The sequence below is a fragment of the Oryzias latipes genome, chromosome 24 (genome assembly GCF_002234675.1).
Source record: "Oryzias latipes chromosome 24, ASM223467v1".
In the NCBI taxonomy this organism is placed as follows: domain Eukaryota; kingdom Metazoa; phylum Chordata; class Actinopteri; order Beloniformes; family Adrianichthyidae; genus Oryzias; species Oryzias latipes.
The window spans coordinates 18,106,002-18,131,896 of NC_019882.2; the positions used below are offsets into that span (position 1 = coordinate 18,106,002).

Here is a 25,895-nt window from a genome sequence, read left to right on the forward strand (position 1 = left end):
TTCCTCTAGTGTTTAAGGTGTTTTGGTGGAGTTATCCATTCCATTAGGACCAACAGCTTCCTCTAAAGTTCTTACAGATGAGTCCATGTCACACACTTGGGGACATTTAGCACATCCTTCGCCTGACACACTGGCAAAGACTTCCATTTGAAGCTGGTCTTGGTGCAGTCAAGGGACGCGGCGAGCTCAAAGCTTTTCTTCCTTTTCTGTGAAACAGATCGTTTCAGGGCTAATCTCTGTCTTCCCAGAAGTGCAGAGGAGGTGGCTTTGAGGGTCAGCTTTACAAAAGGACTCTGGCACATTTACAGAGCAGGTTTAGCTGAAGTGACTTGCAGATTTTATTACAACCTTATTTTATTAGTTGTTGGAGTGATTACACTATTTTTTTGAACTATAAGGAGCACCAGATTATAAGGTGGACCATGACTGTCAGATAAATAATGTCACTACACTACTCAGAATGCCCACAAGGGCCCAGCGGCTGATGAGGGGTTAATGGGATGTATTCCTCATGTGTTGTTCTTCACGTTTGTTTCTTTTATCTGAAATAATCATCCTTCACGGAGGACAACACAGTAGTCAAACTTAAATGACATTGTCTCTTAACATTGCTCAGTCAGAACACATAAAATACAAACCAATACTCTGACTTTTTCACTTCAGTATGTTGAACAGAAGGCCCAACATGCATCACTCCGCCAGGCACCTGACTACAATACCCATCATGCTCCAACAATTCATTGAGGGTTGCGGCTTCATTTAGACATTTTTTTGCGTGCCATGTGACACAGAAAATTGGTTTTAGGTCAGTTAACACCGCCAGTACTCATATATTGTACTTTAATCACAAAACTTTTTATATCTTAGCCAAAAGCCCAGTTAACTATAATTTGTACCTTTATTTTAGCCCTTAAATCCACACTATTTGCATGTGACTGATGCTCACATTGACCACTTTTTTCATATTTTTCCCTGATTTGGTTCAAAGCTTCAGTTCTGTTTTTTTGGCTCAGAGTTTTCTATAAATGTTCATAATAGTAATAAATATAAAAAGAAAAACAGTTCACAGTTTAAAAAAAGGAAACATCAGTTTATCCCCAAAACAAACAGAAAGCGACTCTGTAATTATCAGCATCTATCACAGCAGACATCGGAGGCGTGCAGACACACTCATCTCTTTGGTTCGCCATGTTTGGTGGATGCAGGATGCACCCTGAATTATTCAGTGTGTATACTCTGCTCACCGCTCTCCACAGTAAATTGATCTGGGCACACCGCAACACAGAGCCGCGCTTACATCTGGGAGCAAAGAGGAAAACAAACCACAAAAAAATGAAGTTTAAACCATAAGGGGGTGGTGGGGGGGCAGAGGGATTCAGAGCACTAATGAAGAGAGGGCTGGTGCACACCGCACACGACAAAATAACCTGAGCAGGCAGCACAGAGGAAACAGGGAAGATTCCCATTTACCCGTGACATGCATGGCAAAAACACACACGTACTGTATTTTTCACACTATAGGGCACACCAGATTATAATCCACACCTTCAATGAATATTCTGTTTTGAAATTTATGGAAGGTGCATAAAGCGAGGCAAAAGAACCCAAGATAACTCCAATTTTAAATTCAATTCAATTTTATTTGTATAGCATAAAATCACAACAACAGTCGTCTAGATGGGCTTTGTGCAGATAAATTTAGTGTAAAACCTAAAATAAAAAGGATCATGAATACATAGAATTCAATAGAAAAATTCTAAACTGAACTACCTAAACTAAACTGGATAAGTCAATCAGTCAGACTATTAACTGCATACACAGTAATAATAGAACTTGTTTGTAACACGCCACTTTACCCACATTAGCATATTCAAAATTCCTGAAACTACCGACCTTATTTGCAACTCGTGAAAAAAACCTGACAGGCACAGCTAAAACACACACTACTGTGACTATGCCAACTCCAAACCTCGTTAGTAACACGTAGGAGAGGTTGAGGGTTCTGAGTGATTTCCTTGATGTTCCCAGGACTCCACTCTTTTGGACTGAGATCTGGATGCTGTTCATGGGGTCTGCTGGAGTTATTCTCCCACCTTGGGGGAGGTCACAGCCCCAAGGTTTCCACTGTGGCCTTCCTCTTCTACGTTCCTTCCAGCTTTTACAGCGGGACAAAAAAGTATTATTCATCCACCAATTGTGCAAGTTCTCCCACTCAAAAAGAGGAGAGAGGCCTGGTTATCTGTATAAAAGACACCTGTCCACAACCTCAAACAGTCACACTCCAAACTCCGCTATGACCTAGACCAAAGAGCTGTCTAAGGACACCAGATACCAAATTGTTGACCTGCAACAGGCTGGGAAGACTGAATCTGCAGTTGGTAAGCAGCTTGGTGTGAAGAATTCAACTGTGGGAGCAATTATTAGGAAATGTAAAACAAACAAGACCACTGATAATCTCCCCCCATCTGAGGCTCCCCAAAATCTCACCCTGTGGGGTCAAAATGATCACAAGAACGGTGAAAGACCTGCAGAGAGCTGGGACCAAAGTACCAAAGGCTACCATCAGTAACACACTAGACCGTCAGGGACTCAAACCCTGCAGTGCCAGACGTGTCCCCCTGCTAAAGCCAGTACATGTGCAGGCCCGTCCAAAGTCTGCTAGAGAGCATTTGGATGATCCAGAAGAGGACTGGGAGAATGTCCTATGGTCAGATGAAACCAAAATAGAATCCTCTACATTGAAAATGATTTTACTTTTTAGTTGCTGTAAAAACAGAAATGCCCTCACTGTGGGATTATTTTAGCCCCATCTTGTCCTACTAGTGTCTACATTATGAAACCTTTTTAAAACTTCACCCTGATTTTCTGAAAGATTTTCCTTCATATCATTTTTCATATAGCTGTATATATTTCTCCTCAACTGATTCTTCCCTTGTAACCCTTGTTCTAATTATGTAATTACCCACAACTCCTGCAGATAAAAAGTTAATTAATCTAATTTAAAATAAAAGTAAATTTGATTGTATTAATTTGTTAAATAAAAATAAACTTTGACATTTATGTGAAATTATTTCAGTATACATGTAAACAAGAGCTCTTCTTAGAGGGACGGCAGCACCGATGCCCACTGCAAAGACTAAACCGAAACTCCCAGTTCCTGTAAATAAAAAAAGAACGATTGCAAAAGAGCAGAACTGAACTGATGTGGAACCAGAAGGCTGTCAGACAACGTCGAACCAGTTCTTCCTCTCTGTTATCGCCCCCATCCTAACCTTCTACAAAAAAAAACCATACAGGCTGAACAAAGTGATGAATCATGTTTGAAGCGGATTTTGAAACAAAAATCACTGGAACTAGATCATTTCATCAGGTGCCATTTTAAACTACGTATGGTCTGGATCTAAAAACACAATTCCCCTCTGTGGTTGGATCTGAGAAATATAAAAAAACTGTACTGGGATTCATTTTTATAAACCACGTTTTGTTTTAATTTAGGAAATTACCATTGTGGTCAACAGAAATGAATGGAAATAGCAGCTTCTCTGGGTCCATTATGACATTAAATTCTCCGGTAGAACCAGGTTTAGTTACATCATAGTGGGTCAATAGCCCAATTTTAAAGACTAAGACTGACTTTAAAATGATTCAAAACACAACAGTGAGTTGTGTTGCACATGCTCAGTCACTGGACAGTAAAGAGTATGACTGTTAGCGTTAGAAATAAGGAAAAAAAATGGTTAAGGAAAAAAGGAATATTTGGTTGTCCTCCCCAATCTTTGGTTGTCCTTCGATACCAATATTCAACAGCAACGAAACCTACTCAGATGTCAGTACTTACATCTTTGTTTCTTCTATACATCTAATATCAACTGCCTCTTATGATGGACATTTAAAAAAACTCTTTAAATATTATAAACAAACATTTTACTAAATATTGAAGCATCTGGTTACACAAAGTATTGCCATGTAAATCAAATATTATTCCGGTCAAATGAAAATACTTTATCTTACCCTATAATATATCAGAAAATTAATTACATTAACCAACACTGTAACCTAATGAGTATTTTTAGAAACCTTGTATGGACTGGGACTAGTACAGCATTCCAAATATAAAGTAATATTTACATGTGATGAAAAGTTGTAATATGATATAACATCTATTTCAAACAAACACCTGTGTAAATGATGCCAAGTTTATATTGTGCGCTGCAGTAGCAGTAAAGACTAATATCCCTGATCTTTTAAACCAGACATGCAGGTGCTATGTTGTCATTTTGCGATGTCTTCGGGCGTACTTGGTTCGTTCAGACGTCACGTGACATCATTCGTGTACAATTGGTTTTATCTTAAAAAGTCGGACGTCGGTTTCCCAAAAACTTTGAAAAATAGTCAAAAACTACCAAAATGCAAAAGACCAGGTTGTCACACGGACAACCATCAGGTTCATTTTTGGTTGTCCTCCGGGTAATCGGGTTGTCTCGATAAGGATAACCACTTATTTCGAATGCTGACCTCACAATCAAAAGGTCATACCCCCCAAATTCACATCAAATAAAAATCTTTCAAACAAAAATGTACCTCAACTTAAATTTATATCAAATAGAAAAAAGCCTTTCTTGGACCAAATTCTATGTCCTTTCTCTGTTATAAAGTTACTCTAAATTCGAAATAAAATTTGGTCTTTAGGCAAGGCAAGGCAAGGCAAGGCAAGTTTATTTGTATAGCACAATTCGTACACAAAGTAATTCAAGGTGCTTCACAAAACAGAAAAATGCATTAAAATCACAATACATCATAGAAATAATCAACATAAAATTTACTTTAAAAGAAAAGGAAAAAAAAAAAAGATTTAAAAAGAAAGGAAGGAAAGAAAGGTGCAGATAGGACCTTTCAGTCATATACACGGCTAAACAGAAATGTTTTAAGTCTAGATTTGAACATGAACACAGAAGAGGCCTGTCTTACGCCTTCAGGGAGGCTGTTCCAGATTTTAGCTGCAGAATATTGAAACGCTGATTCCCCTTGTTTAGTTCTGACTCTGGGCATCAACAGGAGGCCGGTCCCTGAGGTCCTCAGAGTACGAGATGGTTCATATGGCACTAACATGTCAGAGATGTACTTTGGTGCGTGGCCATGGAGAGACTTGTACACAAGCAGAGCTGCTTTGAAGTCTATTCTTTGAGGTACAGGGAGCCAGTGCAAAGACCTGAGCACAGGACTAATGTGATCACACTTCCTGGTTTTGGTCAGGACTCGAGCAGCAGCATTCTGGATGTACTGAAGCTGTTTTACAGCTCGTTTGGACAGGCCGGTGAGCAGGCCGTTACAGTAGTCTAACCTACTGGAGACAAATGCATGGATAAGTATCTCCAGGTCTCGCTTTGAGATTATGTTTTTGATTTTGGCAATGTTTTTCAGGTGGTAAAATGCCGCTGATGTTACTGACTTGATATGGCTGTTAAAGTTCAGGTCAGAGTCCATGATTACCCCTAGATTTCTGACTTGATTTGAGGGTTTAAGAGACAGAGAATGAAGGTAGCTGCTGACAATTTCTCTTTGTTTCTGTGGGCCAAAAACAATAACTTCGGTCTTGTCTGAGTTTAGCTGTAGAAAGTTGTTCTGCATCCACGCGCTGATCTGTTGGAGGCAGTGGTTGAGAGAATCCACCGGCCCATATTCACCTGTTGTCAGTGACACATAGATCTGAGTATCATCTGCATAATTGTGATAAGATATGTTATTACTGCGTATTAACTGCCCTAGTGGCAGCATGTAGAGGTTGAACAGAAGGGGTCCCAGGATCGATCCCTGGGGCACACCACAATTCAAGCCCATGTAGTCTGAGACACAACTCCCAATTTCAACAAAATATTTCCTGTCTTCCAGATAAGACTTGAGCCAACTTAGGGCAGATCCAGAGATGCCAACCCAGTCTTGGAGTCTGTGCAAAAGGATCCCATGATCAACAGTATCAAAGGCAGCACTCAGGTCTAGCAGGATTAAGACAGAGACTTTTCCATCATCAGTGTTCAGGCGGATGTCATTGGTTACCTTTAAGTTTATCAAAGAACTGACCTGGTTTCAGCTCTATTTGTTTTAAAAATCTGATTTGATCTAAAAGTCAATGGGTGTCCCCTGATCAAATGTCATTAAGTTAACTATAGCCTCAGAGATCTGCCGCTGAAATTCTGCTTCAGTAGTAAATGTCACTGAACAAAGCAAACTCAGCTGGGAAGACATCTACCAAATGAATGGATGGAGATTGGTATTCAGTGTTCCCTCATTGTGGTTCCTCCTTCACGGTCTAGACGTTTTTCACATTTCTTTCGGGACAATTTTGCATTTTTTTTCTAATTTATTTATTTATTTGTTTTTAGAGGTCATTGTGTTCTGCATCCTGATTGGCTGTGCACCTTGTGGATCCATCTCTTCCGTGTCATGTCTCTTGTACAGAGTGCATTAAACCTGCCATAGTCTCATAAGTCTTAGATCTTGGCTTCCATTCTATAATACTGGATTTATTTTTCTGTGAAAGCTTGAATTTTGAAAGTTTAGACAAAAGGGGAAAAGTGTGAAAATGTTTATTTCTGTCTGGGAAAAATGTATAAAGTGTTTACAGTAGTAGTGAGAGGCTCTGAAAGCTGTTGATTCACTTTGAACAAAGGCCAAAAAAGCTGATCATGTAAAATCCTCCAACCAGAAAGCAATTAAACAGCAGCAACCACACCAGCAACTTTAGTGCAAAACGGCACTGCTTGTTGAGAGTTTCTGCAGCCAATGCCAGGAATGCAAGAAACAGTTAGAAAAAAAAGAAAACCAATAATAAGCTGAGTCAATATTCAAGCCGATGGGGACTGGTGTGTTAAAATTCTAGTCCTCTCGTGGTAAAAGGAGAGAAGGTAGGATGAGGAGATTGAAAAATAAATGGAGTATGTGATTGACAGCCTGTGATTCTCAGTATTAAGCTGGGGGTGGGGGTGGGGGGGGTGTTGACTCAGCCAACCATAAACTCAAAAGTGCTTGAGACGTGCTAATATTGAATATCCCAGAGTATTCAGCATCAGCGGAGCACGAGAGTCGGCGTTAAAAGGTCTCATTCGGCTTTACAAAATGAAATATGGATCCAAATGAAAAGAAGAAACTTGTATTTTACTTTGAAAGACTGTATAATTAAAGAAAAGGGACGTTAACTGAAATAATGCAGCCCTTTCTGATAGGAACTCCCATAGTACTCTATCTCTGCACTGAAACAGTAGTTAACATTTAAAAAGAGGACAAGAAAAAAAATACCTTTTTTGACATTTACTTTTGTGAATCCGACAACTCTAGTAGTTAGCGCATCCCTGCTGACATTTCAAACCAACACTCCAGCTCGTTTACATAAAAATCATTAACAATAACATGAATGTATGTTTTAAATGAATCATTACACCTAAAAGCTTTTTTCTCTGCAATAAGCTTAAGGTGCTAACTGGGCTTTCGTTGTAAGCAAGTTGAGTACTAATGCTAAACACAGACTTTAATTAAGCCCGTCTGGTACAGAAAAAGAACAAATAACAATAAGTCGAGCAGTGCTTCATCATCGTCAAAACATCAAGTGTACAAAAATCATAAACTCAACAGTACTAATGGTACAGCCTACATTTGTAAATGCTATGCCTTAATGTCACAAAAGCAAAAAGAAAAGTTTAAGAAAGTTGAACTATTTTCCACCGTAACTACTGAAACTCACAATGAATGTAATCCTTAGGTATTCTGAAGTGAAGAAAAGTAGCTTTGCACTAATACGCGACACTTTACAGTAGTAGCAATCACCTGATTCTGTCGTGGCCTTGTGCTGTTATGGTACACTTTACATCAGTAATGTGCCTCATAACGGTGCATCAGAATCAGCCGATTCACGTTGATCGCATCAGCAGCCGAGGAGTTCCGATAGGTCAAAGAGGGCGTTGTTAAGGTGTTGCCAAGGACACTTCTTGATCTTACACAAAACTGTGTATATGAATAACTGTATAAAGGGTGTATCCTTGAAATATAAAAAAAAAATAGTTGATTGATGTAGCATATAGCTTCTTTTTTGGTATTTTTCATTTTCTTACCATCTATTAAAAAAAGCAATAAATGACCTTTCCATAGAGTTAATCTTTTCTTGCAATACATGTTCTTCTTATTTGGGTTTTTTTCAGGTTTATGCAGACTTTCTGTCAAAAATAATGATTACAAAAATACAACAAACCACAGTAAATAATCCAGGAGAAAACATCAATTAAACACGGTCTGCAATGAAATGTCTTTGCATAGATTTGACATTCAGAGCCCCACGCGGCCGCATTGTCCAGCATATATCAGCATCTATAGCACAGAGAATGCTAATAATCCTGTATTCAGCGTTTAGAATGCTAATGACCCTAAAAAAGATAAATGCAAAGCACGGCTAAGTGTGATCCATCGTATCCCCTCTGCAGCTTTGTATCTACTTTCACAATTAAATGCATCAAATTCCTGATTGGTACATGACATTATAAAAGAAATGAGTCTTTGCTGGTTATAGGTGGACTCCACGTTAACAGATGACAGGTTTATCAGCTAAAAGTCTCAATCTGATCATCTTATGATCTATTGGAAAGTGTTCCTGGTGGTCTTTTAATTATGACATTTTTAGCCCAAAGCTAAAAAGCTGTGTGGTTTTCTGAGGTAGTTTCTGCAGAGCGGCAGGAGTTTTCACCTCTGAGCTGTGGGCGGGACCGAGCTTTTATTTATGACTTTGAGTTGTCAGGTAAAACATGCCGTTTAATGTTTTAATGCTGTGGTTTGTGCAGAGGCATGCACAAACACACTCGGATCTGCCAACAGACATCGAAGGTGAATATGGGAGTTGTTTTTTTCCCTTCAAATTAAAAGTTTGAGGTGATTTAGTGTTTACATTTTCAGCAGTGAAAGAAAAAGATGTTGTAGGAAACATTTTTAAATTAACTAAGTTTTGTTCAACCATATTTTTAGACAAATGTCTTAATTTGTTTTAATTATTTTTAACAAATAGCTTTGTTGTGCTTTGGGTGGTTTTAAATAAATCCTGATTAAAGTGAAAATAAAATGATCTAATGCTGTTTAGTCAAAGTAAACAATCAGCATCAGCAGATTATAATAATCTCTCCCTTTATTGCTGGCAGGATTAAGACGGCCTCATTGTTGTGACATTGGTTTATCCGTCTCACTTCAGGTTGGTTTTCACCGTTCAGAGGAGACGTCCCGTAGAATTTTGTGTACAGTTTAAACCTTTTTGAGCTCGTCTGGCTCTGTGGTTTCAAGCAGGTGGTTTGAGGTTGGTTTGCCCCGCAGACAGACCGCTGGAAAACAACAATGACCAACAAAAATGCCATCTCAAAAAGAATGCATTTGGGACAAAGTCCTTGCTCTGCTCCATTCTGATGCATTCATGTGAATGTATGTTAGCTTGGGGTGTGAGGGGCTGTAAGCTATCAGGAAACGGGTAACCAGAGAGCTCCAGGTTATGGGAGCTGGGAAGGGGGTGGGGTTGTTCTGCACCAACCGCCCCGCCCACAACTCGGAGGTGAATTTCTAAATAACTGATGTCGCTCTGCAGAAACTATGTCCTAGAAAACGACAGCATTTTTATTTTGCCCGAAAACGGGCAAACATTGTAGTTAAATGCCAGGCTCTGGTTTCTATTCCAACAGCAAAAACAACGATGGGGAGAAGAAACGTGGAGCCGGTTAGTCTACAAATGAATATATCCTGTTCAAACACGGACATGAATTTTCTTTAGAAGACTAGGTCGTGTCAACAGGACAGCTGTTCACAGCAGGAAGTAGAAAAGGCACACTTGCATACACAGACGCCCAGAAAGGGTTTCACTGCAAATGTCCGTCTGTCCACACATCAGGTCAGATTGTAGCACTACACCCCAAGCTTTAAGAGGAAGTCTGAGGAGTAGTTGATGAATTGGTATTTCAGCTATTCGGCTAATTCTTTAGCCCTCCTCTTCCTACGGTACAAAAACACTCTGCAGACTCTGAAAGTGTCCCACCACCCACCAGAACCTCATGTCTGAGATAAGCTCTTTATTAAAACTGCAAAAGGAGCTGGACAATGAGTCTGATCTTTTTTACACACCAAGTCAGTTCAACACGCCAACATTTCAAATGGACCAATACCACGAAGTGAAAGATAAACCTGTAACAAGACACGTGTTCAGTGTGTCATTTGACCTGCAGATAAGCATTTCTGAGGCGGATGGGGAAACCGGAGAGCACACTTTAACTCCTGTTGATGTTCTTATCATTTCCCAGAAGGCAACTGTCAACAAAGCAGCTGTTAAAACCATTGACTGTAAATCAGAACTGGAATGAGCGAGTGTGGTGATGACTTACTTCTGGCTCCAACCACATGAAGTCAATTCAGTCACAATAGACATGTTGGAGCAATACGCCGTCAGTTAGCAACGATTGGTCCAAGGGGGTCTAAATCAATGTTTCTATGGCAACCAGTCCAGCCAATCAGAGTGAGCTTGTTGGAAGTCCACATGCCTTAGATGGATTATGAGGAACATGTTTAAAAGGTATCAGAGCAGGAATGATTATTCTGAACGATAGAATGACTAAATAGAAGTCTGTGCGATTTTGGGTTCTAAGAACCAGCAAGTACTTCCTGTTTGGAAAGCCAGGGGAGGAGTCACTCAGTCCAGTCCTCATATACAGTCACCGGATTAAGCAGATTCTCAATGACAAAGATGTAATACCTGCTGACATTCTGTGATTGAAAAAAAAACAAAAATTTAGGATTCCTTTTCAGATGTCAAACCAAAACAATTTGCAGAAATTTGAAGAAAGAAAGAAAAAAAGCTGTATTTCTACCATCTACAAGGACTACCATTATACATTTTGGATCATGTAGTGCTTCTCTGTTTGACAGCCAGTGTTCTCGTTTTTACCTCCACCCCCCCACTGATCCTGACTCCAAACCCTCTGTGATTGTGAGCGAAGCTCCCGCCTGCACACCGTGAGGCGGGCGGGGTCCTCCACAGACCCCCATTTCCATCAGAGAAACAGGTTTAGCTTGTCGAAGGACAGCGGCGGCCGCCCTACAGGAGCCCCCCCCCCACTGCAGCCGCCAAACATAACTGCTTAAAAAAAATAATCAGAAAATCTGGAATTTTTTTTCATTTTGTCTCTCACAGTTGAGGTATACCTATGTTGAAAATCACAGCCCCCCTATCTTTTTGGTGGCTGACTGAATATTTTTGCCACACTGGATATGGAGAGCCTAAAGAGCCAAAATTAAATCCAACAAAAAAATGAACACATATAGTAAAAACATCAATAAAAATAAGAGTAAATGCATATGGAGATGACCACGACTGTATTATTGTTGATATGTCTTTAGAGTCACCCCGACGAAAGTAATCACTTCCTCAAGAATTGTTCAGGCCCCAAGACTCATGGGACATGGAATAAAACACAACACATTTTTCACAACATGAGGCGTTAGTTATTTGAGACACAAAATCAATTACCAAAGAAAGGTCTATTGCCATCCATAAGAGGATTAGAAGGAGCACTGTCATTTTTAAAAAAAAATTAAGGTTTCTAGTAGCAGGGATGGAATGAAAAATATGATACTGGTTTTTTATAGCTTTTTTGTTACATATTCCAGAGTCTCTTCCTTCTATGGACAATTATTTGATGTTTTTCATATAGAATTATGTAAACGCATAATAAAATATATAAATGTTGATTTACATATTTATACATTTTGGGGTTTTTAACTCACTTTTAGCTCCCCATATAAAAACTCAGCAAATGCTGAGTCCCAATAAAAGTCCCAATTTTTAATTTTTGGATTACTATACCACCATAGAACCTCTGCCGCCTAAAGCTATGCACATATCAGACATTTGACATGCATTCAAGAATGTGCTTCTTGAACAGGCGTTTAACCCATGGTGTTCACACTAGACAAGAAGGGAGGGGCTTCTTCTTCTTCTTCTGTTTTACAAGTGCATGTTTGCCACCTGCAGTTGGAAGAGGCTTGGTGTGAAACGTCAAAGCGGTGCAAATCTGGTGAATCGTGCTCCAGACTTTCTCTTTCACAGCTCTGTTTTGATTTATGAAACACTTGGTGTCATAGAATTCCAGTTAAAATAAAATGTAATCATCAAGTTTGAAAATAATCAACACTTCCGTAAATGAGAATAGACGCCATCAATTTAACACCAAATCAGAGGCCCTGACTGGGACCCGGTTAAACTTGCAACGTGTGGTTAACAGCCACACGTTTTGTACGTAGAGGCCGGAAACGGTTGTAGAAACCTGTGTAGCTACGCACAAACGCATGAAATTATGGTGGGAATTGGGCGCTTGAACGCTTCTTCCAGAGGGGGGTGTGGCCGTAGCTTAACACAGAAATAAGAGAACTTTATATTTATAAAGAAATATCTTACTGATTTTTTTTCTAAACAAAGTCACCTTCAGTGTTCTGTAGATGAAGTGATCTGAAAAGAATGAAACTTCCTGATGTCACTTTAAAGACCGCTTACACAAAAAATCATGTAGTAGTAATAATAATAATAATAATAATAATAATAATAATAATAATAATAATAATAATAAACCCAGATCATTCATCCTGAATGCCTCCCAGCCTTCAGTGATCAGTGTCAGGAAGCCTCCTTCCTTCGCTTTAGGGATTATCTGCTGTTTACAATATGGGTCAAGATGTGACTTAGTGGTTTCAGGTTAGTCTGCTTTTGTTGGGACAAACTGGTCTAACGGGTTGTCCCGCCTTAAGGGGGGTGAAGCGACTACCCAAACATGATTTTTATTTTTTGTGCTTTATCAATATAATAGAAAATGAATAAACAGCATAGAGCCACTTTGCCTCTCTATCAACAGGAGCTTTGTAGGAAGTCCTGAGTTGACTCACCTCCTTGACTTTGGCCCGTCTCTCCCTGGTTTCGGGGTCCCGGGGTTCGCTGCCTATCGCCCCGGGCGGGCGGTGGAACTCAACGGACGGTAGATCGTTGGCCTTCTTCCCGTTTTGATCCGAACTGTTCGGAACTTTGTTCTTGTCAGAGAGGATGTCGTTTTTGATGTCGTCTGGCCGCTTCTGGAGGATATCCTTGGCCTCCAGCAGCGCCTTGTCGTGGTCTTTTCGGATCTTATCCAAAACCCGGCCATCGTTTCCAGCCGAGCCGGGCTCACTGCCGTCCGGACCGGTGCGCGTGTTCGTCTCCACCGCGGAGGAACGAAAGAAAACTCCGCTCAGCAGCTTGGACGAGTCCGGCAGGAAGAAAATAGCCCCGAAACACAAGGTAATGAAGGCGCTGAACACCAGCAGCAAGATGAATTTCTCCGTCAACCTGAAAGAAGTGGCGCTGACAGACTTCCTATTCGGGGTAGAGGTGAAAGGCAGAAGAGTTGCGACTGGCATTTTTCCTTTCCTCCGCGAACAATTTCAACAACTAGATTCACGAGCCTTTGCTTCGAGCTGTTCCTTCAAGCCGCGCGGCGCTCAGCTTTGGTTTATTCCGCCCAAGAATCCATTTCCGGAGGATAAATGTCGCTTAAGTGAAGCCGCTAGAGAGTGGAAAAGTTGTTGAGGTGAGCAGCCAGTGCCCATGCCGATACCCCGCAGACAGAGTGCTGTTGTCGGCTCACTCAGACAGGAAGCAGTGAGGGGGAGGCGTGGCTTACGGACCCAGTGGGTAACGATTCTGCGCTTCTGATTGGTGCACGGGATAGAAGGCGTGGTCTCCCAATGATTTGGTGCAAACCTACCAAGACAGTCATAAAGAGAGTTAGAGAGAGATAAGAAGTCTCAGTACCAGCAAGGTAAAGACAGAATCAGTGATTATGAACGTCCAGAAACCCGAGGATCAGTAAATTCTCTCGAACAATTTCATACGTGAAAAAACTTTTTTATACACAGATAAAAAAAATAAAAATAAAAAAAATTAAATCAGGACTTTGAACCACCCCCTTTGGGACCAGCCCAACCTTGTAGTCTAATACAAACCATGGCTGTGTCCGAATTCCCACCCTGACCCCTATTGAGTGCATTATAGTGCATTTGGCATTTTAACTGCTGTCCAAATCTACAATTCCCAAATCGGGTGCCCTGGAAACTAACCCAGAAGTTTCTGCGAATGCATTGATGCTCACTGGATTGGTGAATATTGACCACAAAGCACTGCACTGGAACAATTTTTGCCAAAAAATGTATTTCAATGTATTTTTTTATTCAATCATCAACGCTTTTGTCTTCAGAAGACAGTGAACTCATAAATGATCATCGCAAAACACTCATATCAATTTTAACTTTGTGAAATCGATGACGTCATATCCGCCTTTAAAAATAAAAAAAGCAGTGAGCATGATTTCTGAATTGCTTTTAGTATTCAAGGCCATACTTAGTGCTGCACTGTATGGGTTTTTTACTAGTTAGGGTGGAAATTCGGACAGAGCCCATGTCTGAATTCCTTCACGAATTCCTAACCGCTAAAAGACTTTTTTTAGTGACTATCTATTGGATTTTAACTTAATTGTTTTTTCATGCCTAATATAATGTCAGCCTTTTGCAGAAGAAAAGTAACACATAGAATAAACATTGACATATTACAAATATTCTGCGTTCTGATGATGAAAACTTGGATGATTTATGGAAAACAAATGTACATTCTGCTTGTGTTTGAATACTTTCTCTACTCAGTGCATTATATAGTGCGTTTGTCATTTTGTAGTGTTGTCGAATCTATAGATTTTGGAATTTTACAATTCTAGTCAAAAGATCAGTGTTCAAGAAATTCAAATGTCTGTGAAAAACCAGTTTGTGTCAATGCTCACTATGTTGCCAAATACAGACCACAATGCATTACGCTTGAACAATTTTTCATTTGAAAAAATGGATTTTAATCTATTTTTTCTATTAATAATCAAAGTTTTCATCATCGAAACACAGTGGACTCAGAAATAGTCTTTGTAAAATGTCCATATTTACTTTATTTACTTTTACTACAAATGGGTAACGTCATATTTGCAATTTAATAAAGAAAAAAAAAATTGTCAGAATTGTGTTAAAATCCAGGACACTAGAAAGTCCCGCACTACACAGTGGTTCCTCACTATGTCGTGGTTCACCTCAAATACACAGAGGATTCATAAATAGTCATCATAACATGCTCATATTTTTGTGTTTTTACTCTGGGAAGTCGGTGATGTCATCCCTGCTGTTGGAAAAACAAATAATCCGAAAAAAGTAGTGAGCATTTTGTCCAAATTGCTCTGAAAGTCCTGTGTACTAGATAGTCCTGCACTACTATATAGTTTTGTTTTGTTTTGCTAGGGAGTACAATTCTGTTCTGTGTGAAGAAATGAAAAGTATCCCATTGCAAAAAAAAAGTTTCATTAAAATAAATATTTTGCATTTAATCCTATTAAAATAGTTCAAAGAATGCAGGCTAAATGTTTGGCCTTTACAGATTTCACCAAATCTGGCCCTGTTTGCAAAAAGTACAGACAGCCCCTGCTGTAAACATTTGAAAAAACTTGAAAATCTGGTGGATTTGAGGTAATCTTGCTTACTAGATAGGAATTACTCAAGATGATGCTTAGTGACGTACACAGATACTGCAAGTCAGATAGAAATTGATCAGGATGTTCAGACGTGCTGGAGACAGTGATGACACATGACAAAGAAGCAAAAAATCTGAATAACCTTGTTCTTAAATGAAGGGATCTTAACAAGGGATTTTTTGCAAAAAAGTTTCCAATAATTTTATTATGAAATTTTAATTATGATATCAAGGTAATTATTGAAATCCATACCTACTAGGAAAATATAAATGTGTTCCTAATGAAGATAAGGAATGATAAATTTCGTGTTACTCTTGTGGTATAATGACAATGAAGAATCCTGAATCCTGAATAACTGGTTCAACAAGCTTCTACACCTTTTCAAACCACGTTTACCTATAAAACATGATCCAACTTTTTCTTGCTTCTTTAGATTCATGTCATACTGGTATTGTTTTTAATTTCCTTTTTTTTTTTTACATTTTATGAAACGTCTTTAGTTTGTCTGCAGTGGTACAAACAGAGAAAAGAGAAAATGTGTCATGAAGACTGTCATGAAAAATATGTAATTGCTAAACGATGAAACTAATCCAAAAAGTACAAAATGATAAACTGGCTGCAGATAGCATGAGATCATAAGAGTAACAAACAATAATAAGTATGGTAAAGCAGCCTAATAAAGTAGCCAATAAACATGTCTGAGTCTTGTTTTATTTGGGTTTAATTTAGGATATTAATGTCTGAAAGTGTTAAAGGCTGTAGTAAATCTAAAATTAAAATGAATGCATGTGTTTTAACAACATTTTTTCTGTATTTGAAGTCTTGTTCTCTTTACTTTATGACCTTGTTTTTCTTTTGATAAAGCAATATAGTCATATCTTTTTTTATTTTTGATAAACAGAGCGATCCCATATTAGCTCCTTGTGCACGTTGCAGCTGTCAGAGGACTTGACCTACATATTTCTGTTTAGAATCACAGATGAGTTTCTTCAATTTAATATTGACATGTCCTATACGCCTTGTCTCTTTCTTTGTCAAGAACCATCTTTTGTTTATGGCAAAAGCAAATAGTTTTCTAAATGTTATACACATTCAAACAATTGAGAGAACTATTAACTTTTGTAAAATGCTTGTAGCAGTGGATTTGCTTCATTCTGATTGATCCACTTGCAGACAAATAGATCCATGTATGTCTTCGTTTTCCTCATCTGAGCTGCAGTCTGGATCTAAACTGAACACCTGGATGGCTCCAATATTGTTCGCCCTTTTTGTTGAATGGGTAATGTTAGGTTGGGGTTGCGAGGGGCCTGTAAGATAGTGGGAGAGGACGTAAATAAAGGGATCATGGGAAATGAAATAAGGCTCACTCCATCTCAGCAGTCCTGCCCACAACTCGGACGTGAATTTCGAATGAACCGCTACTCTGCAGAGACTATGTCCTAGAAAAAGACACATGTTATTTCATTTTGGCTAAAAACGACATAATCATAATTAAAAGACCACCAGGAACAGTTTTACAAAAGATCAAAAGACGATCGGAGGGGGATTTTAACGCCAGAGATTTAGTTCCACCGTTGTGTTCTGTGAATAATTATAACTTCTCAATCATTTACACAATTATTGTAGTTTCAACAAATTTTGAAGATGAGAAAAGCAGCTATGGGCTGGCATGCAACACTTTACAGTACCAAAGTGTATACAGTCAATCAGCTGAGTCAGATTGTCTGTGTCAGAATCAGTTGGATTATGTTAATGGCTTAAATGGTCATACGGTTTTGGCAGTTCAAACTGCGTCTGTTATTTTGGGACATCTCTGACAGTTCCTCAAAATACTAAAAATACTTTTTTCTACAACAACAAAAAAAAAAAAACTCTGAGAATTTTTAGAAAGTGATTGTTTAGAGTCCCACTGCAATCAACTTTGGATCTATTTTCAAAACGTTTCCAATTTTGATTGTCGTTTTTAGCCAAAATCAAAAAGCCTGTGTCATTTTTTTAAAGATGTTTTTTACGGAGCAGCAGGTGGGCGCGATTGCTGGCACATTGCTTATATCCCATCATCCCTTTGTTGACACTCTCTCCCACTACCTTAAAGCCCCTTACAACCCCAACCTAACAGTAACGGTGCCACAAAAACGGTGAGCAATATCTTATCTATCCAGCTGTACAACTTAGATCCAGATTCCAGCTCAGACAAGGAAAACAAAGACGTACATGTATGTATTTGTCTGTAAGTGGATGCATCAGAATAGAGCAGAACAGGCCCCCCCCAACTACTGAGACCTTTCTTAAATGGCAAGTTTTTATTTGCTTCTGATCCATAACAGTTTGAACAAATACATACTCAGAAATGCAATCTTAATTTTCTTTTTATATGTCCTCCATCGTTAGAAAAATGCTACAAGAACATGTGGAAAACACCAAAAATACCAAGCTTTTAAGGTATCTTATCATGGTTACGATGAAGTCATCTCAAGGAACTCAACAAAACGATAGTAATAGAGCAGACGTTATTTTCCCCCATTAACCTAGCTAAACAGAGAAAAAAAAAGTTGTTTTAATAGCAATGCATGTCAAATAACATGTTTATTAAAAGAAGAGAAATTGAATTTCTTTCCCCAATACTGTTAACATTCCTCACTGGATTTCTCATTGACCATTTCACCAATCGCTCCTCGGTCCTGGGACTTGTTGATTTGAAAGAGTGTCTGTCATCAGATCTATTATTGATTAACAGATAAGTGGAAAAAGATTGTAAAAATGTTCCATGTGATGATACTACCAGTCAGCTTTTAAATTGCATGGGTTGCAGAAAAACAGAGGTTTACTCATATGCACATTAAAAAAAAAAAACTAACAAAGGTCTTCAAGGTTTGCAAAAAACATCTGACTTCTAATGAAAATGTTTTCATAAATGGATAAAACAAGACAAGCACTTACTCTTCTCCTGAATAATTATCATCTTTGCAGAACAAACATACATCATTAATTCACATCATGCATGAAAATTTTGTCCCAAAAGACAGGCAATCAGAAGTCTAATAATCAAGATTCTGAATAAAAAAAAGGGTTTAAAAATTTTATAATATTTTCAGACAGAAGCCGAACATGTGGTCAGAATGTTAAAATGAAGAAAGTAGAGCATTTGGATGTGTTCTGGCTGATTGCAAGACAGAAGACCTTGAAACTTTATCAAAGTGGTTCTGAAAAGGTACAACTGCAGACTCAGTTAGATGGAAAGACAAACAAAAAAGACTCAGAACCACGAGGGATGAAGTCAAATGTTCAATTTAGTTTGGAAACACATGGTAGTGACAGAGGACATGTGGACACTACCAGCTGCTGAGGAGGAGAAGACCAGGTAAGTAACTCTGAGGAGAACAAGAGATTGAAGTGTAGAAGAATCTGGATCCTAACTCATTGTGTCTTGAAATTAAGTGGTGAAAGTTGAAGAGCTGGCGACTTACGCAGAAGAAGAAGCTGTAATCTGAAGTGATGGGAAAAGCCGAATGCGAGATTTTTCTTAAAGACCCACTCCAATGAATATTGAGTTTTTAACATGTTTGTTGTAGTGTTTCCCTGATGATGGAAGACATAAAAAAAGGAATTAACATTAAAATGGCATTCCTGACCATTGCTTTTTTCAAATTGTGGGAAATCAGGAGCAGACAAAAAAAATGCAGTTGGAAAAAGCTTGTGTGCTTGTTACGTTCAAAGTACAACAGGAGGCCACAAGCTCCTTTCTTCTCCCCACTTGTCCAACAATAAATCCATGTACGTTGTTATTGTTGGACTGCTGTCCTCACCTGAGTTGCTGCGTGGTTTTCTGCTGCTGTAGTCCATCTGCCTCAAGGTTGGACGTGTTGTGTGTTCAGAGATGTTCTTCTGCAGACCTCAGTTGGAACCAGTGATTCTTTGAGTTCCTGTTGTCCTTCTATCAGCTGGAACCAGTCTGGTCATTCTCCTCTGACCTCTGGCATCAACAAGACATTTCCGCCCCCAGAACTGCTGCTCAGTGGATATTTTCTCTTTTTCAGACCGTTCTCTGTTAACCCTAGAGATGGTTTGCGTTAACGAACAGTTTGACAGGTGTGCCTAATAAAGTTGTTATGAGTTGTGTAGTCAAGAGTTTGTATAAATTTGAAAATAATATGAAGTAGTTGGTATGGACCTTCATGGGAGCTGACCTTTGAACTCAAAGTTTCACAGACATTCCTGTACTGTTTGTAACCAACTCATTAAAGCAATCTAAGGAAGGGAGCCTGCTTGAGAGACTGAATTATCTCTAATTTGCTCTGTTCCATTAGTGAGAAGTGCCTGCTCTTGTTTTCACTCTGACCTCTTTTTCTTTCATGTGTGATTTGAATGCAGTCCTATTCTTGGGCCGTTAAACATTTTGCCCACCAAATAGCCGACACACTGATCCAATTCACTCCATTGAGTGAAAGAAGAAGCGCTTGGACTGAAAGCGTTGTCACGTATGTTATTCTCCTCACTCTTACGCTTCCTTGGTGGGATAGGAGCTCTAGAGATGGACATTCTAATCTGATCCCCACAGAGCCATGCAGCCATGTTGAAGTTGTAATTTTAGAATGACAACTCCTCTAAATGTCGGCATACGCGTGTATGATTACTTTTTCATCCTGCGATTCAAGCAGAAAATTAAATCTTAGAAGAAATGTGTTTCTTGTCAGCACAGAGCCAAGGGTCTCTCGAGTCTGCGGCGGGAAGAGATTTCACAGGCGGTACTTTTCTCTGCATCGGCTGGCTTTTCTGCTGGGGTTTGTTTTCAACCTGAGAAGCCGGTGATAATGAATGTATCAAAGAAACACCCTTTTCCCTGTGGTGTTACAGCTTTCTAGGTGGGGAGGAACAAATGGGCCTTTGTTGTGAAGTTGCTTAACTTGTGCAGAGATAATGGCAATTGAACTCTCCTTACAGACACTTTCTAATCAAAAAGGTCTGCTACAGTCTTAGAAGTGAGATCCTTAGCTGCTGGGGAGAAATCCTGAGAACAAAGACTGGCTTTGTTTAGTCATTTTTCATAACCTCAGAGGAGGAAGATGCCATTGACAGTCTTCACGGTAAGGACACAGAGTGCTTTGATGTCTCTGGGATTTCCAATCAAAAACTTTTTGACAGTTTTATCAACAATGGATGAAAACACAATACTAAATCTACTGACTAGTAGTTACTCATTTCAGATTGACTGAAATGTCCCACTCCGATCAGCTTTTGATCTATTGTCAAAGGGTTCCAGTGGTCTTTTAATCATGATTATGTAACTTTAAGCAAAAATAATTAAAAAAAAACCCACACACTGTCATCTTCTAGGACATAGTATCTGCAGAGTGGCAGAATATCATTAGAAATTTACCTCTTAGTTGTAGTTGGGACCGTTGGCACGGACCCCCCCCTTTGACTGACAGTTCTCTGTTTACAGGGTCTGGTGTTAAAGTCCCTCTCCGATCCTCTTTTGATCTATTGTAAAAGTGTTCCTGATGGTCTTTTAATTATGATTATGTCGTTTTTAGCCACAAAAAAAAACTATCGTTTTTTAAGTTTAGTTTCTTTAACCCTTGTGCTTTCATAGGCACTTTGACATTGGGAGTTGGGTCATCTAGACCCCAAAGAACAGTGCGCTGAACTTTTTTCTTCAATAAATTGTGATCTTCACTGGTTTCTATGGATTACATGAAATCCTCTCCACCTTTATCCACCTTTGTCATGGTAGGGAGAACACGTCAATGGTCATCTTGACCCCATAGGATAGCACAAGGGCTAGAGTGGGAGTTCATTAGAAATTCCCCTCTGAGTTGTGGGCTGGACTGTCGAGACGGAGTAACCCTTATCTGATTTCCCATCATCCCTTTGTTGACACTCTCTCCCACTAGCTTACAGCTCCTCACAACCCCAACCTAACATTACTGGGGCAACAATAATGCTCAGCAATCATGGACTATGTAGACGTACAGTTTAGATCAGGGGTCGGGAACCTTTTTGGCCAAGAGAGCCATAAACGCCACATATTTTTAAATGTAATTTCGAAAGAGCCATACAATAATGTAGTGTCCTTTTCCCACACTGAGACTTAACCTCTTTTAAGGTTCTTTATTCTGGTTAATGCAGGCTGTAACAAATGCCGTAAATTAATTCAGCAACTCCTGAATCTCTCCCGCCGAGACGAGAGCGCTTCTCCCAACTTTATATTCCCCTGCTCCCGCTGCAGCCCTCCCATTTCCCTTATTCGGCCCATAGCTGAACCCCATTGGTCCAAATTAACTAACAACAGGCTGAGCGACAGAACTAAGAGCCAATCAGATCTCTGCTTGATGCGTTCAAGGAACTCCAGAACTTTTAACGCGGCCCAACAGCCAAGTTAAACTCAGTCCGCGACAATATGTTTAAAATTAAATATTCAAGTGAATGTGTGCATTTGATATAATTTCAACACTTTTAAAGGACAATAAGTCTGTGGATTATTTTTAATAACATTGTTATGCTGTTGTTAATAAATGATGAGTATTTCTCGTGGTAGTTTTGCTGATGGTTTAGTCTGGTTGATCCATGGTGAGTTTCTGCTTCATGCAGGCGTTGATACTTTAAACGTGGTCATAGGTCTGAATGTTCTGTAAATGTGAGACAGATTGCTCACATGCAGACGGGGAGCCAAACACACACTCACACGCTGTAGTGAGTGACGGGCAGCAGGTTTTACGTTTTTACAATCCCTGCGCGATTCACCTTACTGACCGAGCCCACAACTCCACCCTCACCCTCTGCTTTCTCCCTCTCACATCCCGTCCCCGCTACTGCGCGCTCTTTCTCAGAGACGGGGGCGCGCAGTTTTAGGCACGGCAATTCACAGGTTTCCGGGTGGTACAAACTCTGTGAAATAATAGATAATAGTAAAGTGATAATGCTGGCGCAGATCCTTCTCTCCAAGCACGGATACTACTGCGCGCCTCTGGCATCGCATCGCGCCCGAGAAGGACTGGTCTAATGAAAAATAAAAAAATAAAAATGTGTCTGCGAGCCACATGTGACCATCAAAAGAGCCATATATGGCTCGCGAGCCATAGGTTCCCGACCCCTGGTTTAGATCCAGATTGCAGCTCAGATGAGGGAAAACAAAGACGTACATGGATCTATGTGTCTGCAATGGATGCATTAGAATGGAGCAGAGCAGGGAGCTTGTAGCCTGCCGGTTGTAGTTTCTACATGCCAACTACATTTTTTTTCAAACTGCATTTTTATCTGCCCCTGATTCACAACAAATGAATGAAGAAATATTCATAAATGTAGTTTTAAGCTTAATTTGAGTAAATGGTGTATATTTATGTAGCACTTTCCTACCTCCTTAGAAGGCCCAAAGGGGTTTACTGTCATCATTCTGACATCACCCATGCACACACACACACTGATGGTGGCACTGCTGCCATACATGGCTCCAACCTAGAACCACCAGGAGCAATGTGGGGTTCAGTGTCTTGCCAAAGGACACTGACACATGGGGGCGGTAACCAAACTGCCATCATCCAATATGAGGTCGACCGATCTACCTCTGCACCACAGCATTATATGTGTACTCTATCATCAGAAAAGTACAACAAGAACATGTTAAAAACACAATTTTCATCGGAATGAGTCTTTAAGAAAGCTAGATATGTTTCCTCTGTTACTAACTCCCTGCTCCTTCTGCTGTCCATGTCTGCAAGTTAATGCAAGAAACCGATGTCAAAAGGGAGCTTTTACTCTTTTAGGCGGTAATTTTGTTGATTTCAACCTGCACTGCTGGAAAGGTAAAAAACCTGCAAGTGGTGATTCATCTCAACTGTGGGAAATAATCATTGCAGATAATTTACCATTTATACAAAATAAGGTCAGGATTCTCCAGTGAGCTGTTTCCATTAAACCAATGTAAAGGAAAAACATGTTTTTGCTATTAGATTGCATCGGAGAAACAGCGGGAAAAATGAGTGCTCCTAGCTAGATTTTTGCAAATGAGAGCTAATTTTATGACCATAGATGGAAAATACATCCACATAAATTGGAGGAAGGTTTTAAGAGAGGCCTGAAAATGCAAAAATATTTTCCCCACAGCCCTTCTTCCATACTCAAGTGTTCTGTTTCAACAGATAACTTCTAGTTTCTCAGGAATAACAGTACAACTAGTAACAGGTAAACAATTGTGAGCATTATGTCCCTTACATTGATTTATTTTCAGTTATGTTTTCGTGGTTCTTGTAATGTTTTTTATCCTTCTGTCACAAGAACATTAGGTTCAGCTTTTTCAAGTGTAAGTATCCTCAAAAGTTAAAAATGCTCAGTCTATTTAACCCTTGTGCTGTCCTATGACCCCAGCCTTACATTGATGTGTTATCTCTACCATGACAAAGGTGGATAAAGGTGAAGAGGATTGCATGTAATCCATGGACACCAGTGAAGATCACAAATCATTGAAGAGAAAAGGTTCAGCGCACTGTCTAGTGGGGTCTAGATGACCCAACTCCCAATGTTAAAGTGCCTAGGATAGCACAAGGGTTAAGGGTCTGGTTTTCCATTCGTCCTTGTCAGGTCATCTGTTTTGTCATCCTTTCATCGCTCCCGTTGTTCAAGGTTTTGTCATGTTTCATACATTTTTAAATTTGGGTCACCAAGCCTCATTTTAAGCCCTTCACTACCGGTTCCTGATAGAGATGTTAAAACCTCATGTAACAACAAGCTGACGTAGTGGTGTCGACACAATGGGAAAAGGCTTCTGACACAACTTCTGGTTCATGAGCTGCAAGCTGAAGCAGAGGTGCTTGATCAGTGCATCTCTTGTTCCTGACAGAATAACCCGTCTAACCTAGATCCAGCAGGACATTCTTGCTGCTGTGGCATGGTTTTATCCACTGCAGTCGATGTCGTCGATAGTCGTCATGCTAGGACACGCCGGAAGGTTTTCCTGCAGTCCTTTATTTATCATGCCATGTTATGCATCCCTTTGTTCCATAGACGGGTCAATAGACCCACTACTCTTTATATGTCCTATCCCTGGGAGGGGTCCCTGGGGCGGGTCCTCTTCATGTGTTCTGTTCTTGAGAAGAGTTGCCAAGGGATTTTGGATGTCGCACATTAAATAGCATTAACTATTAAATAGCTCTGAGATCTCGCACCGCTGCCTATAACGCGGGACTCGCGTCCGGGGACATGGAGCTGTATAAGGCTGCGTCATACAACGTCCGGAAGGTGGTGAAAGAGGCGAAGAAGCGCTACGGGAGGAAACTAGAGTCACAACTCCAACAGAGTGACTCCAGGAGCCTGTGGCAGGGACTAAGAACAATAACGGACTATAGAGCACCAACATCCGGTGTGACGAACGCGGACAGGACTCTGGCAGACGAACTGAACACCTTCTATGCTCGTTTCGAGGCTGCAGCCAAGGACGCTAGCGATGCTAATGCTAGCATCGCTAATGCTAGCGGTACTAACGGCTGCAGACAGGAAGTCACTACCAGTACCAGTAACACGTTCATCATCTCCGAGCATGACGTGAGGAGAGCCTTCAGGAGAGTAAACACCAGGAAAGCAGCAGGTCCAGATGGCATCTCAGGTAGAGTCCTCAGAGCCTGTGCAGACCAGCTAGCACCTGTGTTCACAGAGATATTCAACACTTCTTTATCTCAGTCGGTGATCCCTACATGCTTTAAGGAGTCTGTTATTGTTCCAGTCCCAAAGAAACCCCATCCTACTTCCCTCAATGACTATCGACCTGTAGCCCTCACCTCAGTAGTGATGAAGTGCTTCGAGCGACTGATCAAAGACTTCATTATCTCCTCACTACCTGACACATTGGATCCACTACAGTTTGCTTACCGTTCGAACCGCTCAACGGACGACGCTATCTCTCATCTACTTCATACTTCTCTCACTCATCTGGACACTGGAAGGGGAAATTATGTTAAAATGCTCTTTGTTGATTACAGCTCAGCATTTAACACCATAATTCCCTCCACACTCACCACCAAGTTGGAGCACCTGGGACTCAGCCCATCTCTGTGTCAGTGGATCTCCAATTTCCTAACTGGCAGACCACAGGCAGTAAGGATGGGCGGATTTGTCTCAGCTTCCATCACTCTCAACACTGGAGCCCCGCAGGGTTGTGTTCTGAGCCCTCTACTGTACTCACTGTACACGTACGACTGCGTGGCGTCCACCAACTCCACCACCATCATCAAATTCGCTGACGACACCGTTGTGGTGGGCCTGATCACTGATAATGATGAGACGGCCTACCTGAAGGAGATTGGACATCTG

The 25,895-nt window shown here is 40.1% G+C and overlaps 1 protein-coding gene across 1 annotated transcript in view; it reads right to left on the minus strand.

Annotated features, from left to right (window-relative positions):
- LOC101158740 (mannosyl-oligosaccharide 1,2-alpha-mannosidase IA) overlaps window positions 1-13,700 on the minus strand; it is a 125,498-nt gene extending 111,798 nt beyond the window's left edge. Inside the window, exon 1 of the mRNA XM_023953195.1 lies at window positions 12,946-13,700. Within this exon, the coding sequence (XP_023808963.1) occupies window positions 12,946-13,452 (507 nt within the window). The 5' untranslated portion in view covers window positions 13,453-13,700. The remainder of the gene's footprint in view (window positions 1-12,945) is intronic.
- Between the last annotated feature and the right edge of the window lie 12,195 nt (window positions 13,701-25,895).